General features: G+C 36.7%; 1 protein-coding gene and 1 long non-coding RNA gene across 2 annotated transcripts; both read left to right on the top strand.

The window, feature by feature from the left end:
- LOC123871690 (electron transfer flavoprotein subunit alpha, mitochondrial) lies at nucleotides 1-4,379 on the top strand. Its single transcript, XM_045915603.1, has 7 exons — nucleotides 1-160; nucleotides 256-396; nucleotides 677-941; nucleotides 1,938-2,153; nucleotides 2,806-2,957; nucleotides 3,636-3,746; nucleotides 4,153-4,379. The coding sequence occupies exons 1-7, from the start codon at nucleotides 119-121 to the stop codon at nucleotides 4,216-4,218; spliced, it is 993 nt and encodes a 330-aa protein (XP_045771559.1). The 5' UTR covers nucleotides 1-118; the 3' UTR covers nucleotides 4,219-4,379.
- Nucleotides 4,380-19,754: 15,375 nt separating this feature from the next.
- Nucleotides 19,755-20,894, top strand: LOC123870740. The gene is made up of 2 exons (XR_006797142.1): nucleotides 19,755-20,184; nucleotides 20,728-20,894. It is a non-coding gene; the product is annotated as an uncharacterized LOC123870740 (long non-coding RNA).

Genomic DNA, 20,894 nt, shown 5'->3' with positions numbered 1-20,894 from the left:
AAAAAAAAAAAAAAAAAAAGATAACTTTCCGTGGACTTTGGATGATTATTAACCTTTTTGAAAAGTTATACTGTAAATACTTGCACTCAATTTGAATTAGTTTTAAGATAAATTAACAATGTTTTCGCCGTGTACGAAGAATTTGTTTTTGTCTTCGCAGGTTTGTAAAGCGCTAAAAACTTATAATTGCCTTTTAAAAATTACCCTTCTACTGTGAGACTTAACAAGGACTTAACTATAAATTCTGCATTCTAGTTACGGCGATTACAAAGTACATTGGTCATAGCAGAGCACAATAATGCAGCTTTAACGCCAGTAACGCAAAATACTCTTAGTGCGGCGAAGAAAATCGGCGGACAAGTTTCAGTTCTTGTCGCTGGTACAAAATGTGGACCAGTAAGTAACATTCATCCATAACTAATATAATTTATTATAATTTCTTAATGTCCGTCTGTGTGTTACATATTCACAGTTCAAGCACTGAGCCCAGCTTGACAAAATTTAGTCAGAGATAGCTGAAAAAAAAAACTTTTTATCGTGGAAAGTCGATAACTTTTTTAAAAACTAAATTCATACATACAAAATTGTGAGCATCAGCTATCAGTTTCAAATAACTATTGACCTGTGTAGATTATATTTTTCCAAATGGTTCTTGAAAATTTCTGTTTACTTTTAGGCTGCAGAAGCTATTTCAAAAGCAGGTGGAGTTTCAAAGGTGCTAGTTGCTGAGAGTGATGCCTTCAAAGGGTTCACAGCGGAAGCTCTGACACCTCTAGTGCTAGCGACCCAGAAACAATTCAATTTCACACATATCTTGGCACCTGCAACTGCATTTGGCAAGGCTTTACTTCCTAGAGTGGCCGCCAAGCTCGATGTATCACCAATAACTGACATCATTGGTGTGAAAGATGCTAACACTTTTATCAGAACTATCTATGCAGGTAATGTTTTTGATTTGTGACATGCTTGGTATTAAACTGACTGACTGGGATATTGGTTACAATCAAGTTAGTTGGGGAATCTTAATAATCCATAAGTTATAACTTTGATATTAATTAATCCAAATTTTTCAAACTAATTATATTCTAAGTATAGTAAATCATAATAATCAATGAAAGGTTTTTTGCAAATTTCTAAACACATTTTTGTGTTAATGCAATATGCATTGTGTTCATCTCTAAATATTGTAAAACAAAGTCTGATTCCTCTAAAATTGTTTAGTGTCAAAGTTACACTGGCTTTTAAGATTAATCCTTATATGAATCTACAAAATTTCATCGAAATTGATTGATTAATACTCAATAATCAAATGAGATCTAAACTACATTTATACATAATGAGCTAGGTAGTGTGTTAGGGTTACTTCTCATCACATTAAGCTGACCACATCACAAAAGATTAACTTGAGGTCAAAAATTTAGGCTTATCACTGTTGTTTACAATATGATAATAATTATTATTGTTGGAATTCTTAGATTATTTCATTAGTTAATAGTAGTTCATCATTGTTTCATCATTGATCAAACAAATGCAGATGTATGACATAAGATTTTATTTTAATATACTTTCTATCCTTGTAGATTATGCAAATCAAATCTTATGTTACTATGTAATTGGGATGGTGCCTATGTCAAAAATAACTTACTTTTTAGTAATTATTAAATAGAGGGTCTTCCAAATCCATGTACACTGTTAGTTTCGAGTTTGCTAACTATTTTAAATTATCAATTTAACTAAAAAGTATGTGCTACATCAAATCAAATATATATAATATGACGTCATTTCTATGTCGCTGATTTGACTAGTAGGCACCATCCCTATTATAATTACACCACATTTGTACACCACAAAATTAGCACAGAAAAACACATACAAAGCACAAAATATAGGTAGGTATGATGTTAAGTTTAAATCCATAATGTAGCATTATCTTGCAGGTAATGCAATTCTGACTTTGGAGGCCAAGGACGGTATTAAAGTAATCACAGTGAGAGGCACCGCATTCCCTCCCGAGCCTCTAGAAGGAGGTTCAGGGGCTGTGGAGAAGGCTCCAGATGGCAGCTATAAGACTGACTTAGTGGAGTGGGTGTCACAGGAACTCACAAAGTCTGACCGACCAGAGCTTACTAGTGCCAAAAACATTGTCTCTGGAGGTAAGTTTATTCTCATCAATAACTGTCTTGTATTAATTGCTAAGTTCTCCATTATGTGCTTAAAATCATAGTCTCAAATTAACTGAACATGTTTTTGGTTATAGAAAATAGAAGAGAATAAGATATGACTCAACATGTGCAATCAGATAGTAAGGAGTGCAATATAATTAAACAATAATGAACTAAGTTAAATTTTTTACCTCAATAAATAGAAGTTATTTTTTAATGTCAATAAACAATAGTAAATTTTTTATGCAATTTTCGTTTAGTAACAAAGATCATCCAAATTTGGATTGGCAGACCTCACACACCTTTGAAAACATTATGGTACACTCTCAGGCATGCAAGTTTCCTCATGATGTTTTCTTGCACCGTCTGCCTCTTGGCAAAGGCTTAGTTCTAGGCGACACATCCACTATCTTATTGACTGCATATGTACCCACTTTTTTTGGAGAGTGGCTAGTTTTTTTTTTTCATGGCTTTATTGTATTATTATTGTAATTATCTGTATTGTGTGCTTAATAAACAAAAACTAAAACTAAACTAAACTAAAGACCTCCAAAGTCTTGACTCTTCTTTCTTTCTTTTTGTTGCTTGTCTTGCCCCTCCCTGTTACGGCCGCAGTCTTTTTTAAACATTATTTATTTTGTAGGTCGCGGCCTTAAGTCAGGGGAGAACTTCAAGCTGCTGTACGATCTAGCGGACAAGCTGAACGCGGCCGTGGGCGCCTCCCGCGCCGCCGTCGACGCGGGCTTCGTGCCCAACGACCTGCAGATCGGTCAGACCGGCAAGATTGTTGCTCCGGTGAGTATCAGCTCGCCTCGAGAACTTCTAGCTGCTGTACGATCTAGCGCGCAAGTTGCGCCTCCTCATGTTTGTTTGTGGTTCGTGAGTGACTGTGAAAGCATAACGGTCCTGAGGTGGTTATGCGGTGCGAGAGAGAGATAACTGTGACTTGATTGCTACGTCAACCCTGTCACACCTCGCAGTTGCTTCAAGAACTCTCGTTTAAGCAATAGGCCCTACAGTTACGGACTCGAGCGGAGTCCTAGTCATGAGTTTGTGTGATGGTGTGACGTGCCTCTAAAAAGAATTTGCATATCAGGACGATCAGATGAAATTGGTACTATTTGGTCATATATAGACATAAATCGAACTTATGTACAGCTGTCAATATTTCTTATGTAACTTATTTATTATTGTAACTATTAAGATTATTTAAATTCAAAAGGCCCAAACCAACTGTTTGTACAATTTAATTTTTATATTTAAAATTAATGCCTGTTTCAGATAGTATAGTAAAATTATATTTTATAGAAATTAGAAACCAAAATAGCCGATACAACGTTTACCGATTACTTATTAGTACCTCTTTATCCCATATGATATTATGTTGTTTCTCTGTTCAAGTGAAACAACATAATAATATTCTCTTTCGAGTACTTTGTTATCTGATTAAAATAATTACATCTGTTGTTTTAGGACCTATACATCGCCGTGGGCATCAGCGGTGCCATTCAGCACCTGGCGGGCATGAAAGACTCGAAGACCATCGTCGCCATCAACAAAGATCCCGAAGCGCCCATCTTCCAGGTAAGAAATAAATATCTAATCTTCTTCAAAAATGAAAAAATAAATGGTTCCTTTTAACAGATAAAAATGTCGCTTATGTTTATGTAACTTATTGACAAATTGCAGATATAGAACGCGACAGGTCAAGATGGCAATCGGAGTATGAGGCGGAGGATGCCCCGCCCATCTACACGTCACCCGCGCTATCCCGCACCGGATAACCGCGGGGGCTGTGCGGGTGTGCGGGGCATCCCCACCCCGATTGCCATCTCAACCTGTCGCGTACTATAGATTGATTTATTATTACTAATTTCGGCTGCTAGACATGCTAAAATACAGAATAAACCTAATGGTTAAACGGTTTTTTTTTTAGTTTCTTAGGAACAGTAATGTTTTCAAAAATAAATAAAAATGTGCTTTATTTCAGGTATCTGATTTGGGCCTCGTTGCGGATCTATTCAAAGCTGTACCAGAGCTTACTTCTAAGCTGTAAATATTGTAAATATAATTTTAGTTGCACAATTTTAGAAACCTTTTGTATCCCACTTTTAAGCCTACGAATTTTCATATCATGTATTTGTTTTGTAACAATGTACACCTATGAAAATTATGTATAAGGTTTATTTGAAATTGTAAATAAAGTTATATTTTATATATCATGTGTTTTATTCTGAAATTTTTCTAAACCAGCGACCTTATGTAATGTTCATAATTTAATAATTTAAAATAGCGAGGTAAATCAACTACTTATAGTTCGAATTACCGTTGGATCCAACGAATATTGGATCCAACCAACATGAAAAGCTTATTTCCTATTATGAGGGTTTATAGAAACCATTTTATTAAACGAAAACCTGCCAAATTTCATGATTCTAGGACAATGGGAAGTACCCTATAGGTTTTAATTCCCTTTTCTTGACAGACAGACTAATAAGTAATCCTGTAAAAGTTTCTTTTTCCTTTTAAGTGCGGAACCCTAAAAAAGAGATTAATTTAAAAATATTAATAGGGCTCTTTTTCGTAGAATTTAACCAAAAGCACTTTATATGGTAAACTAGAAATTGAACAAAAGATTTATCTTCTTTAAAAAAATTTATTATAGACTAGATCACGCTTGGCTGCAATCAAATAATTGCAGAGCGATAATGCAGCTTGATGAAGCGCATAGCACGCTCTGCTGATTATCTCTCAAAACTTATCTCCCTACTCGACACTAGATGGCGTAGCAAGTTTTAAAAATATGTTTTTGAATTTTGCAACCCTTTTATCTCTGCTATATTATTATTCACAGTCAAGCAATTAATAAACTACCTAAGTACCTACCGTTTTTATGAAATTCTGTATCCAATTAAGAAACTGTAAAATTCATCTACTTTATTTAAAAACCTGCCATATGTACACGTAGGTACCTACTTATATTTTATGAAGGCTGGCAGGTCGGTACTTAGGTATAAAACTAACAAGAGGCGAGAGGCGCAAGAGCGTAGTCAATCATACAGGTAATGATATGTACCGGAGCAGAGATGCGGTTTGCGCCGAGAGTCGAGCCTCGTTATCATATTAGTTGCCGCAACGAGCGTGGGTGCTGGGGCGGAGTCTCCGCGTAGCCCACCCATTCACCACGCCTGTCGAGTCGATCGCGATCGTTCAAACTCATTTCGAATCGGTTACGAACGTCTCATATTCGTAATTAGGTAGGTTTCTTTAAGAATATATCTTTTTCTGCACCTAAAAAGGAACCCTTATAGAATTAGGTAGGTACATCGCTGTCCGTCCATTTGTCTGTCTTTAAATCCTGGGGTATATAGGTATAGGTAGGTACCTACTTAGGTACTTGATAAAAGCCTTCATAAATTAGATACCTAATAGATCAATACTAATTCACCGACAAATCTACTTTCTTAGTTAGGCTACCAAATTCACGTAAGTACTGAGTAGATACCTTCCTACGTAGGCTTTCATTTCATTACTTAAAACACACATAACTTCGAAAAGTTAGAGGTGCGTACCCGGGATTGAATGCCCGACCTCCGAATAGGAGGCGTACGTCTTAACCCCTAGGCCACAGCAGACCTACTTACCTATCTAGAATTGTCTAATCAACCTATATAGGTACCTACCTTCTAGAAATTGTTTCATAATAAGTACCTATCTAATACTTACCTATTAAGTAAGTTTATACATTGATAACCCGCTGTTATGAATTAGGTAAGTAGGTACAGTTAGGTATAGCAGCACATAACTTACCTACTTAGTAGATATCAGGCAGGAAATATTGTACCTAGGTACTTACTTCGGTTTCGTAGAGCGTTGTCTGTCAATCATACGCACTTACTTGACTGTCACAACGACAGAGACAACGCTCTACGAAACCGCTATCTCTTTCTAAAGGTCGATGCACAATATTCCCTTCTGGGTAGGCAGGTAGGTACAGTATAAGCTACCAGTTTGGAAACCACTGGCATTTAGAGGGGATGATAACGCAGCAGTGCACCGTAACGATCGCTCCCCGTTTAGGGGCATTTTTTGTTATTAATGCTCCACGGTTTAAGGTTTTTTGAGCAATTAATATTATTATGCTTGAATTAAGAACGCTTACCCTCGGGCGTAAACACCTTTCAAGAAAAATTATTCCTGATGTCAACATTTTATGGTTGATGAGTGATCTCATTGGTGGTAATTGTAGATTGAGCTTTTTGCCACGAGAAATAATTAATATAGTAGGTACGTAAATGTATCTATACTCAGTCTAGTATTTACTAAGTAGTCTTTATTTATTGCTTTACCTACCTACGAGGGCGGCACTGAAAATTTCGGGAATCAAGGAAGTGACACAACATTACTATTTAAAAATATATTTATTGCTTTTAGAAGTATTCTCCGCGAAATTTGACACATTTTTCATACGATGGAACCAATCATTGAAGCAACCATTCCATTCGGAAGTTGGGGTCTTCAAAATGGCCGTTTTGTAGGCGTCCGCAGCTTCTTCAGGTGATGAAAATCTCTGACCACGCAATGTATTCTTTATTTTAGGGAAAGTACAGAAATCATTAGGGCTTATGTCGGGGCTGTACGGCGGATGGTCTAATAATTCTATGTTTTCTTGCTCTAAAAACTCTTTTGTTCTGTGCGCGGTGTGAGAACTCGCATTGTCGTGATGGAGGATGATGCGGCGGTTGCAGTTCTCTTTACGGAGTTCAGAAACGACCTGTGGCAAACAAATGCTAGCATACCATTCTGCATTAACCGTTCTTTGTCCCTCAAGAGGAATAGTCGCAACATGGCCGGTTTTGGAGACAAACGTGGCCACCATTTTTTTTGCAACACTTCGTGAACGAACAATTTTTGTTGGCTTTAACTCATTTTCGAACACCCAAACTCGTGACTGGTTTTTTGTTTCGGGTTCGTACGCGTATATCCAGGATTCGTCACCTGATACGATGTTGTATACAGCATTTGAGGATCCTGCGTGGAATCTTTCGAGAGTTCTGACGCACCAAGTAACGCGAGCCGCTTTTTGCTCTTCACAGAGCAAATGCGGTATCCATCGGGAAAACAACTTTTTTACACTTAATTGTTCATGCAAGAATATTTGTATTTGACTCATGCCAATGTCTAAAGTTGCCTGAATTTCGCGGTATGTCACATGCCGATCTTCCTCAATCAGCTTACGCACAGCATCGACGTTTTCTTGGGTGACTGCAGTTTTTGGACGACCTTGACGGGGATCATCACTGAGCTTGACACGTCCACGTTGAAATTCAGCAAACCAGCGATAAATTGTGGTTTTGGATGGGGCTTCATCACCAAATGCAGAAATCATCCGGTCAACACACTATTTTTGTGTTAAACCACTTCGAAAGTCATAATAAATCATCGCTCTAGAATTTTCTCGAGTCAAGTCCATTTTCTCAACGACTAAACAAGTTTGACAAGACATTGTGAAAAGACCGAGAATCTTTTTTTAAATAAATAAATGGTATTCGATTTTTAAAACCAAGGAGTTTTCAATTAAAAAGATTTTAATATGACAGGGGCAGTGGAAATATTCCATTCCCGATACTTTTAGTGCAGCCTATGTATACCTACATATAGGTGATGACGTGTTAGGGTCTAGCTAGGGATGATTATTATCCACTTTAGATACTTAAGTAATACCTACTTAGACGTTGCAATTTGTAGTCGTTACTAGGTAAGTAGGTAGTCTAGGTAATTCGGTAGAACTTCTCCAATAACTTTTGCTAGGCGTAAGTGCTTAATCTAGGTATATATGTATTTACCTAATTAGGAAATCATGAAGAGTAGGCCGTATTTAAATACAACCGCCAGATAAACTTTATTTAACGAATAAAATTTGAACTTTATGACAGTTTTTGTATTAGAAAATTGTCAAAATGTCATTCGTTAGGTATACCTACCTAAACCTAAAGTTTATGTGGAGGTTGTCGAGCAGGTCCTAGTGTGGTGGGTAGCTAGGTACCTAACCTATACATACTTAGTGTCGTGCGTGTGTGTGTGTGTGTGTGTGTGTGTGTGTGTGTGTGTGTGTGTGTTTGTGTGTGTGTGTGTGTGTGTGTGTGTGTTTGTATGTGTAGTATCTTTCTTCAGATAGTGTTTTCTTTATTCGATGAAAAGTTAACGCTTGACTGCGGTTTGCAGTCTTACCTGATAAGTAGGTAGGTAGTAAGTAAGTACTCACCTAGGCAATTTATTATTAATTTCAGTAAAAATTGAATCGGAATCAACAATTTTTTTTTGAATTAAAAAGAGTGAGATAAGCTATCTAATGAAAATTTTACGCTTTGATGGCAACTTCGTGAAATTAAAAAAATATAGGTAGGTATACCGAGATACCTGTTTATACTTTCACAGAACTAACTGTGCTGCGCCGGTTATTTTCTATTTGGGTTTTATATTCTCCGAACTGTAGCTAAGAGTTGACAATTCAACATCAGAAAAAGCTTTGACCAGATTTGTTCTGCTTGCTTGTTCCTTTAACTTCTACCGTAGAGGTACCAATGACCTCTTTTATTTTAATGGTAAATAATACCTAAATAATAAATTTATATAGGTATGTATACCCACCTAACTGTAAGAAAAGTAAACTTAAAAACTTTTTTATTTTAGTTATTCAATATTCAAATAAATTCTTTAGAATATTGACGAATTGATTAATATTAATATTTTTCACTGAATCTAGTAGGTACCTTAGTAGGTAAGGTGTGCAACCGGTGTAGCAAAGTTAGGTCTAGAAAGATTTTCAGAGGATTTTATGTAAAAGCCAAAATGATTGTATAAATGACAGATATACTTATAACTTAAATAATACTTGGATAAATAGTAGGTATAGGGGAGAGTGTGGATGAAAGAGCCAGTTTTGAATAGTGTAAAAAAAAACACACTTTTACTATATTATTTTCAAATGAAACTAGGTTTTCTTATAATCACTTTAATTGGCAATGTTATAAAATAAAAATAAAGAGGATAACAACGCTGATAATCTCTTATATAAATAGTTTAAAAAAAAAAGGAAATCGGCTCTTTCATAGCAGCAGGTCAATGAAAGAGCCACCATGTGTTATGAAAGAGCCGATACCTACTTTTGAGGTACTAAACGGTTTTTTATCAATTAAAATTATGTTAAGTATTTAAAATCAGATTAATACTAAGCTTACTTTAGTATTTCTATGAAAATCACAATTTTTAAACAGTCTCAGTAATAATTAAACATTGTCTTAATCAACAATTAAAACTTTTGAACTTTGTCTTAGTCAAAAATTAAATAATTAATAAAAATTTGTCTAAAAACATAAAATAGAGCCCTTTTTCGTATTCTTACTCTATGACTTAAAAAATAAAAACAATAGGTATAAAAACAATTTAAAATTAAAAACATTTATGGCAGAAGAAATTAATCACCCCTTTGAGGCCACACGATAACGCTAACGCTGTTTTATTTATGGACTGATTTCCAGCAAGCACTTCTTTTACAGCCTCTTCTATTGCAGCAGTTGTGGGCCTTACCCGTTTTTTAGCTGTTGACGCTTGCGAAGACATAATATCTTTTTATTCTGAAACATATATCATATAATAATGAAATAACTAAAATTAAAAATTTTGGACACCCCTGACCTCTATAAATATGACTGGTAGAGAATGCCACTAGGCATTAAGTCCGCCTTTTGTTTTTTTTTGTATTTTGTGCAATAAAGATTAAATAAATAAATAAATAAATTATAGCTAAGAACAATCTCTATCACATCAGTTATCAAACAAAAAAAAGAACCATCAGAATTAGTCCATTGGTTTAGGATCTACGTGGCCATAGACACACACACACACACAGACAGACACACAGACACACGCGTCAAACTTATAACACCCCTCTTTTTTCGTCGGGGGTTAATTAAAACTAAACGATGTATTGAATGAGCCAGTTTTCGTGTCATGAAAGAGGCGGCTCTTTCAAAGCATAAATAACTGGCTCTTTCAAAACACGACGCTTTTAAAAATATAACTTCAAAAAAAAGGCACTATACAAGAACGCTGATCTGATATTATTTATGCAAAACAAGGGCAAATATGTAGATGCCAATACTGTATATCAGTTTTGTCAACTTATGCAATACCCTTTTTGAAAAAAAAGATGAAAGAAACACAAAGAAACTTACTTTTTGGCTTCCGAATTTTCGTAACAGTCCTGTGAGGCCATTTGTTGTCGTAAAACTGTCAAATGTTTGTGGGTAACAGCTATCCAGTGTTGCCATTTAAGGAGTAAAATTAAACTTTGGTAGAATATCGATAAGTAATGCAAAATCACATCGGCTCTTTCAAAGCCTGGCTCTTTCATGCACACTCTCCCCTACCTACTTACCTATGGTTATAAAAAAAGTAGGAGTTCAATTTAAAGCTTTATCTGTGAGAATAAAGCGGTGATAGCCTAGTAGTTAAGACGTCGGCCTCCTAATCGAGTTGGGTGGTTCGATTCCTAGCCTCTGACTTTTCACTTGTTATTGTTGTTGTTTGTCAGTTGTCTTAACGGCGAAGGAAACATCATGAGAAAACCTACATGCCTGAGAGTTCTCCATAATGTTTTCAAAGATGTATGAAGTCTGTCAATCCGCACATGACTAGCGGCGTGGTAGATATAATATACCTTATACTTATACCTATATATATAATCTACCCTACACCCTTCTTATTCTGAGAGGAGAGGCATGCCCAGTAGGCCGGCGCGGCAGCAATGGGTTGATGATGATCGTGAGACTCCAGCGAAAAGTACCTATCACGAATTAAAATTAGAAAATTGTCAAGAACTAAGTTATAATAATTATTTTACTATTCGATACAAAAGAAACACGTAGAGCACGTTTTATATAGGTAGGTAGAGGTATATTTCTAGTATTGTAGTAACTCGGTTCTCACGGACACGCGCGACGCGCGACGTTGCCCGCGAAGAAAAACGTAAAAACCTCAAGACGGTAGCGCGTATTAATCAGCTTTGAATGCTGATCTAGGCGTACAGGTGGTCACAGAGGTGTTTGGATTAGAAAGCTTACTAACTGACTGACAGATCTATCAACGCTCATCTCAAACTACTGGACGGATCGGGCTGTTTGGGGTGTACGTGTACGAGGGAGTCGCTAGACCAATGCAGCGTAACCATGGAGTAAAAAAACCCTTTCAAAAGCCTAGATACTACGTTGCGAAATCTTCCAATTCATTTACAATTGATTGTGTAGGCACCATAGAATCTGGAACCATAAGGTACCTGGAAGTACCTACTTAGTAGTGTTGTGGGTGGATACTGGACAAGGAACTTTGAGGACTATGTGCGGTCACACGCTGTCTCTACTTACCTAACAGCTAATGCAAATGAGTTTTTTTTATTGATTATACCTACTTAGGCAAGCGCTTGACTACAATCACAGTCACCTTATGGAAGGTGATGATGTGGCTTAAGATGTGATGCGTTTACCTAGAAGATGCCTATTCACTCTTGTTTTAAAGATACCCGGATTGTAATTGGTAGGAAACAGATGACGAAAGAGTATTACAAACCTTAACCATGCGAATGAGGAAAGATGACGCAAATCGTTTCGTGCGTGTAGATGGAAGTTTGGAACATTGTCGACGACATACTCGTAAGGATGGACACTCGCCCGACGTCTTGCGGTTCGGTGGTAAAGTGGTGAAGGTGGAACAAGATCGATCTACTGAGGTTCTTGTAGTAGGTATACAGAGTACAGACTATAGTGTGTTGTGAGAGTTCCCCATATTCTCAAAGGTGTGTGAGGTCTGTCAATCCGCATTGGGCCAGCGTTGCGGACTATGGCCTAAACCCTTCTCATTCTGAGATGAGACCCGTACTCAGTAGTAGGGCGGAAATGGGTTGATCAGGTGTTGTGCAGGCGACTGTACATCCAGTAGTACCGCTCGGCTCAACGTCCGTGCGTGACGGATCCACTCAGCATCGAATTCACGGCAAGTCAAATGTTTAATTTGCTCTATAAATCACGCTATTAAAAACATTTCAAGGGTGTCATCGCGATCCGATCTCATTGGAAACGTGACCAACGGCGATCTGTGTGGTCGCGGCATAGGCTCTCAATCTCATTGTACAAAGGCTCATAATAAACCGGTCCCTAAATTTTTTGTTTTTCATCAGACTTGGAATGAATAGATACCTAGGTCAATCTGAACTTGTACAAAACCATATTTCTATTTCAGCCTGGTTTGTGTAGGTACTTGTTTAGGTAATGCTTAGTCTATAACCTGCGCAAACCGCCATTTCGCAACTCCAAATTGGACTGCTTGTGTTGCGATCACTATAAGGTACAATTTATCCAGTTGTAAGTATAATTTTTTTTGCTCACAAATGTATTGAAAATATTATAAGTAGGTATACGTATTGAAAGTTAAACTCTTAGCGTTATTTGAAATCCTCGTCTACGGCTCGGGTAATGCGCCTCGACTTTATTTGTAACTAGAGGATGCCCGCGGCTTCGCCCGTGTGGATTTCGTTTTTTTTTAAATCCCGTAAGAACTCTTTGATTTTCCGGGATAAAAAGTAGCCTATGTCCTTCCCCGGGATGTATCCCATGTACCAAATTTCATTAAAATCGGTTCAGCGGTTGGACCGTGAAAACATAGCAAACAGACAGACAGACATACTTTCGCATTTATAATAATATTAGTATGGATAAAATACTGCATTTGTAATATTATTGCGGTAAGAAAACGCTTCACTATTCATTTTACAACTGCATTCAGCTACAGAACTTAAGGTTTACAATGCTCTGGAATATCTCGTCTCCCTGTTGTTTATTGTTGTCTGCAGTTAGATTGTAGAACAAATTCGTTTTAATGCGGAGAAATTGAATTAGTTGTTTTTATGTGTAAAAATAGAGCTGGTTTAAACAGAGTACCTATTACATAGATCTATTTTGATGATGTCGATTAGATACGCAGTACGCTGTTTTTGGTTTGATTGTAAGAGGGCTCTCTCCGTCACTCGTTTCATACAATCGTAGTTCCAATTTCATTTGAATATTAAGCAACCAAAGTCCATGAAATTTTGCAGACATATTCTAGAAACGAATATCTATGTCTGTGGTTTTCCAGATTTCTGTGAAAATATTCGGTTTCAAAGTTACGCGGTCTTAAAAATTTTCATACAAATCTTTGAGCCCCTGTAATTTTAAAACTACATAATATTTTTAGAAAAATCTAAAACACCACAGACACAGATATTAGTTTCTAGAATATGTCTGCAAAATTTCATGGACTTTATTCTAATGAAATTGGAACTACGATTGTATGACGAGTGACGGACTGTGTATCTCGCTATCGCCTATCAGTGATGGTGTGAACAGGGTTCGAAGCCAGCCGGGCAATTCAGAACACTCGATTCGGTAAGTTATCGTTCAAACGATAACTTACCGAATCTAGTGTTCTGAATCGCCCGGTAGGATGGGGTTTATTTAGGCTTTATACTTATTTACTGGCACTACCGCTGTCAATGATATCTAAACGGATGTTCAATCAAGAAAAGGGAAATAGAAAAACCTAGAGCAAAATCTTTTATCCAACCTCTTGGGGAAATCGAAATTAATTATTACCTACTCACCTAGGTAGGTATCCTTTCCTCATCATGATCTGCATGATCAACCCATCGATGGATTATGCCAATCTGTTAGGATAAAAATAAAATTAGCTTTTCGAGATACGCGCAATTTCTTTTTACTTTGGTCATAAGTACCTACCTAGTACAGTAGACTGATGTTTAGTAATTGAAGGAGTTATTAGACGTGAATGAAGGCATTTTCTTTACATTTCCCTACAGACCGGCGATAGACGAAAGCTCTATAATAATCTCGGGCTGCATTATCTACTTATTGCGTACCTACCTTGCGTGACGCATGTCCGGGAACTCCACTCAGATTAAATTGATTTTAAGGACCAAGAGGAATTAGCCTGTACTAACAACTAAGTACTTACCTAGTCCCTACCTACCTAGGCATAATTCATATTCCAGCTTTCTTATGTGGTTGAACTGTGATTTGCATTTGAGTTTTCGAGCTAAATCTAATTGTAGAACTATGAAAATTTTCATTTGAGCTTTCGAGCAAAAATGAAGTAGTTTTCCAAATTTTTGAAATTTCCAGCTTCTCATCATTTTCCAAAATTCCACTCGAGCGAAGTGAACGTCAAATGCGGTTACGAGCTTCTAACTATAAAATACTGACACCACAATGATTTGATATCCTTTTTTAGTTTAATCGATGGTTAAAATGGTTTAATCGATGGATAAAATGGTTATTACGCTTAAAACTAACAAAGGACGTGGATTTTACGTATTTTGAAAGACCTTTCAATTCATAATCACTGAGAAATACTTAGTTTATTTTTGACATAGGCACATAGTCAAATACCGTATTTTAAATAGGTATTTGAATTTTAAATTCAAAGACTTTTAGTGCCTCTAAAAGTTTAAACAATAAGCTCACGATTGCCATCTAAAGTCACGAGGTTTGACAGTTCTAAATTAAATTATTTTTGTCTGTCCTTTTCTTATTTGGTATATTGGTAAGAAAAAGATGGGAATAGGTACTTACTCTATTTAGTTGCGCTAAGAATTAGTACCATTTTATAATAATGATATGAAATTTTGTTCTATGGACGAAAGCCCTAGTACTGCGTAGCTTGCATGTCGTCCGTCCGGGAGGAACTCGGCTCAAATTGAATTAAATTAAATTGATTTACCGAGGACCGTCCTCCGCCCTCCGATATCACGCTTCGTTCCGCCGGCCCCGGCCACTCCGTCTTACTAATTAATGCCATTAGACTCCGAAACATCAGTGGAAAAATACGAGTAGGTATCTACAGCACAATTTTTAGGGTTCCTCGAAAGGAAAAACGGCACCCTCATAGGATCTCTTTGTTGTCTGTCTGTCTGTCTGTCGTGTCTGTCAAGAAAACCTATAGGGCACTTAACTTCACGTTGGCCTAGAATCATCATTCTACTGTTACTTATATACTATACTCATACTCATACATTCAGTATAGGTACACTATTACTGACAAATGATTACGTGCATTGCTGGACCTCGCATCTGGACTGAATCACCACTTACCACCAGGTGAGATCACGGGTTCACTTGTATTATTAATAAAAAAACTTATAAGTACCTATTAGGTATCTTCTTAGATAGGACCTACTTTTTGTTTACGTTAAGCGGACTACTTAGTTTGCGTATCAAATCTCAATGATGGATGCTTAACAGGCGGCTTCGACTAAAAGGTAAATTAACCTAAATTTAATGTAGCTACTATACGAGCATACAAAAAATCCTATTAGGCGGTTGAACGCACCCAAACATTAAACAAAGACGGGCCGATGGCCATATAAACACAAGCGCCCGAGCTCGGCTAGCAATAATTACCTTACATTATAAGGGGTGAAAGAAAGAGCATTCCAAACAAACGGATCTGAGCTATGTATCTACGAGGCATTCGGTAGTTCGTGTCACAGGTCATGTCTAAACTCATCAATCGTGACTCCATTTAATTTTGGAGTAGAATAACGCGCGGCAAGTCGAAGGCGGCCCGGCGCTGTGGCCGCGTGTGAATAGACCCCATACGTAGGGTTGCCATCTGTAAAATCTAGAAAATAGGACAAGGAGGTTGAAACCCCCAGATTTTTGAGCGTGACATCCGAACATAAATTTCAATTTCCATGTATACCTATAGATATAATATAGTGTCTATTCTGTTTTACCTCGCAAATGAAATTAAACAACTATAAATTAATTACTATTATTTGATTAGGTAAGTATTTATACCTAAGTATACGTAGTCTAAACCCAATCTAATATACTTAGATAATATAATCCAATCTACCATGTTCTTAAAACAGACCTTATTTATTGGATGTATGGGAATTTTTATCATACAGATTTTTATACAAAAAGTTAACAAAAAATCTTCAGAAATTACTTACTTCATTAAAATGCCTATATACCTACTTACTGTAAAGTTTTACAACGCACAGATACATCACTTTTCGATGATTATGATAAAACTTGTCATTAGAGAATTGGAAACTCACACCGCCTCGTCCGGACGCTCCGCGGAGGCCCTCAAAATATCAGGACAAATCCAGGGAAGTGGCAACCCTATAAGGCTACACGTACGAAACAAATGCGCTAGCGTGCACAATGAGCGCCGCGCGAATGGAAAACGAAGCGGATACTCCATTGTGGATCCACAAAAGAAAGGCAATCATTCGACATGAATAAATATCTTTGAATAATGGTGCCCCGCTTCCTATAATAAAATGTTTTATGTATTGGAATTATTCGTGTATAAATCGCTTTACACATTCGTGTGGCCGCCTAAATGTTTTGTACTTCTTCCGCAATTTGTTAACATTAAGGTGCGATTGATTTATGGCGTGCCTGTACTTATGTGTTTTTTGTGAATACTTCCACTACCCATATCATACTTTAGAAAGTGTTTATAAATTGCCTACCCTACCCTATGTGGATTACTTATTGTAGAAATCGATAACTTAGGATTATCGATGAGGGTGTTTTATTTATTTTTAATTAGTACTTACTTAATTAATATGTTGGTAGGTGCCTTAGATAGATATTAGGTAGGTCGCTTATGTGTTAGGTCACCGTAAAATGGTAGGTACCTAATATAAAGACGACACTTCCGTAGTTTTAATTGATTTAAGTAGATATTAGTTAGTCATCATGTTAAGGACAGGTCTATATTTCGCTGTAAAAGTTCGAAATTAACTTTGTTATTGTCACTACAAATTTCGAGCAACCAAAATTTACTGTTACAAACAAAACTAGTAATACGACTCAATTGGGGTTATTACAGGCTAATTCGAATGTTTGGTTCCTCGCGTGAAATTGGAGCAAGCTAGTAGTTAGAGACGCCTTGTAATTTGTGAACCGCCGAACTGCGTGCTTCTTAGAACTAACTATGCGTTCTGAACGCATTTGTTTATACACAAAATAACAGATTATAAGATGCTGCGGATAGACCATAGATTTAAAAATATATACATAATGTAAGTATTATACATGTCCGTACAACATAATATGTCACTCGCCATTTTAACTCTATGTGTCAAATGGCATGTCAACTTTTTGACATAACAGTTGACTCATAAAGCAACAAAGTGATCTTATAAGGGTTCCGTTTTTCCGTTTGGTACGGATCCCTAAAAATGCCGAGTGAGAACTATGCATTAGACCTATTTATGTTAGTTCAAGAAAAAATAGAGTCATTTTATTTGAATAAAATAAAATTAACAGGTTTTTTTACTTGCCTTATAAGTTATACAGCATGTGCGAATAGAAGTCAGGAATTTTCAATTAAGTTGTTAACCCCATTGGAATCTAAAAATTAATTCGGTATTAGGTATCTCCTAGATAATGCCCGCTACTTGCTCTGCTAGGCATTTTAAAAATTCCGTGGGAACTCTTTGATCTTCCGGGGCAAAAAGTAGGTACCTAGCCTATAAGTACTCGTAGGTATGTCCGTCTCCGTGTTATATCGGTTAGGTAATTGGATGGGCCATAAAAAGCTAGCAGATATCAAAGGCTTCACACATATAATACCGTTAGTGGAGCCTTACCATCAGTAAGCTCCAGGCCTACGCAATACCCGCTGGTTTTGCAACCGGATGTCAAACTTTTTCCCGAGTGGTCATTTCGGGTGGTCATTGACGTCTGCTCATCTGACTTAATGCTGTCAATGCCAGTGTTCCTCGGGGGTCTGCTCTCTCCGCAACACTTTTCCTCTTGCCAATAGAGATCTCCTAAAACCTGATATCTTTTGTAAGGTACTTATACCTGATGACAGGGACTAGGCAGAACTAATTACTTCGGCAAGTTTTATTGCAAAGTGCACACGCACTTAGCTAAAAAGATATAAACTGCGCCTAAAAGTGCTATGTAAGCTTTCTGAGAGTAAAAACTCAAACGTAACTGTTACACGATGTTAAAGTGCACTTAAAAGATCTATTTTGTTAGTTTTCGTAGGTCGATAGTAATCCTCCAATCTGGATTTTTATCTCCGACAGCAAGCCGCCGTTTCCATCGCGGTAATTACAGAGTTTAGAGGCTACAGTGAATTATTACACTCGCCGCGGTATAATCAACGCAATAATTGTTGTGCTACGTCTTGTGTTTGTGGTCACTCGGTCTGACCCGGATAAATTGAATTTCGAACGGTTAGGGGATAACGGTTTGTTTTTGCTGTTTTTTTTTTAACCGACTCTTATCTATTTGTACTACTATTGCTTTTTATTACATTATAATATAATTGATCTACCGTTTTAAAAATATTACGTGTCATGTTTCTTGTAATTTGTTCAAAAATAAGTAAAATATTGTGTTATAAAAATCAACAACAGTCAAATTCAAATTCAAACCAAAGACCTTACACCTACTAACTAGACTGTGTACCAAAAATTTTTGTTAGGCTAAAATGAGATCTATTACATTAAATTAGGGTAGCTATTTCCATTATGATCGGTAGCTATCTAAAAGCGGTCCAGTGTGCCGAGTGGGAGATCCACAAAATTATTCGAATGACTTCACTACTGCGTTAACCGAGCTAACTTCAAACGCATCGAGAATCGCGAGTCAGCGAGTGTGAGATACCACCGAAGCTAACCAGCCCATACGCGTGTACTCACCGTGAATGGCGTTTATTATTTTTGAAATGTTGGCGTCGTGATATAAACCAACCAAATTTAGAATGACATTTCTATGAAGTGATTGTATGGAAGCAGCTGTCTATCAAAATTTAACTGGTTATATTTACTGTCTATGTTTATGTTTTGAAATCATCGTCTTTGTAGGTAGGTATAGTATGTACGTCATCATTATGTATTAAAAATGAGTCAAGGGTGAGTCGGACTCGCACTCTAAGGGTTTCGTAGCATCGTACAAGATATTTTAATAATTTTACGTGGAAGACTATAAGTTAATAACAACAGCGCCATCTATATGTGATTTAGAAAACTGATTATGTTTATGAACACATATTCTTTTAGAGCCTAGAAAAGTAAATTAAAATTAGTTTTGACTAAAATACCGCCCTGCCATAATTTTTAAATCGTAGTCCTTTAAATTAAACTTGAAAAATGCAAATAAATGTCTTGAAAATTATCTCCTCACTCAACTTTCACTGTAAAAATCTATGCGACAACTTAACTATCGCGTTAGCGTCGTGTTTACTCGATTTACTTCGCGAATTGTCAAAATTTGATACTCGCACTCGCATAGTGCTTGAATCCACCAATCACGTGCGCTCACGTTGTCACTTTCGCATGCGAGTCGGTAAACAATAGTCGGTCCCGAGGACGTAAAAAACTCGCACTCACAAATTATGTTTCCACTTCTTGTCACTAGATGGCGCTATTTCAATTCCATACAAAACGCAGTTAACTTTTACGCGATCGAATAGGTTAAAAAACTCCGACTAGGCACACTGGTGAGAAGGCTTCCAGGGGTAGTGTGTCCTTGTCTGACGTCTTGCCAGCTCAACTAATTTGTTGGGTTTGGTAGTAATGGTAGAAAATTTTATATTTAGCATTTTTATGATTTACCAAAACGAACAATCCATAAACTTTGAAACTCAATTTTAATATTTCTACAGTTTATATGAATAATAATTATCTCGTTGTATTTAGAAAATAATCCATTAAAACTGAGTAAAAGTAGTACTTAAATGTTTGGGACTGGTAATACTAAATGCAATATGGTGGTTTGTTTACTTGGTTGTTTGGTTGATTTTCGTACTTCGATTTGCGATTGTGTACATTTTCATAATAAACCTGTTTGTTTTCATGAAAAATGGTGAATTCAAGTTGTGTGACAGGGTGCAATAATGAGTCTTATCCTGGTAGCAGCTTTTCTTTCCACAGGTAAGTAAAAACAACAATCCTATTCTTTAGGTTAACCATGAATTATGTGGATCAAAGATTTTTCTAGTTTCGTAGAAGTAGGCAGATACGTCCCGACTGACTTAAATTGGAGATTTATACTAATAATCTACTATTATAATAAAAATGAATCTCCGAAATGTTTGTACGCGCATAGCTTCCGATCGACGGCACCAAATTGGATATTTCATTTTATTGTGTTTGTTAGTATCAGGAGATGGTTTTATAAAAAATATTATTCGGAATTCCCGGGCGAAGCTGGGTCGGGCAGCTAGTTTTTAATATAGAAAAATCTTAGTTCGAAGTTGGAAATACTGTCCGACGAACGGCGAAGCTCTTGACTTGCCCTCTATTGGGTCCTAAACATAGCTGGTGTAATGTGGGTGATATTCACCTCTGCATACACCTTTGGGTAGGTACCTACCTAACAAGGTTACAGTATGTTATGTTAACTTAAGTTGACTCGAAGTTTTGTTAGTAACAGAAACTTAATCTATGTTAGTCATTATATTTCTTGTATTGTAGGTTTCCGAAGAATGAAAATCAGAAATTGAAGTGGGGAAATGCAGTGCCTGGAAAAATCTCAAAATCGTCTGTTGTTTGCAGTGCGCATTTTAAATGTGACGACTTTATTCCTGGTTATATTAGGAAAATGCAATGTATAAAAACAAATCATTAAATAATTATTGCAA

Source organism: Maniola jurtina, chromosome 2, assembly GCF_905333055.1.
Source record: "Maniola jurtina chromosome 2, ilManJurt1.1, whole genome shotgun sequence".
NCBI classification, from domain to species: Eukaryota; Metazoa; Arthropoda; class Insecta; order Lepidoptera; family Nymphalidae; genus Maniola; species Maniola jurtina.
Note: the sequence above shows the minus strand (reverse complement) of the source record. Positions and strands in the feature narration are given on the sequence as shown.

Coding starts and splice junctions, on each gene's coding strand:
- LOC123871690 (XM_045915603.1), top strand. CDS start 119: ATGTTTTCGCCGTGTACGAAGAATTTGTTTTTGTCTTCGCAG. Junction 2,154..2,805: donor CAAAAACATTGTCTCTGGAG/GTAAGTTTATTC, acceptor TTTATTTTGTAG/GTCGCGGCCTTAAGTCAGGG. Junction 2,958..3,635: donor CCGGCAAGATTGTTGCTCCG/GTGAGTATCAGC, acceptor CTGTTGTTTTAG/GACCTATACATCGCCGTGGG.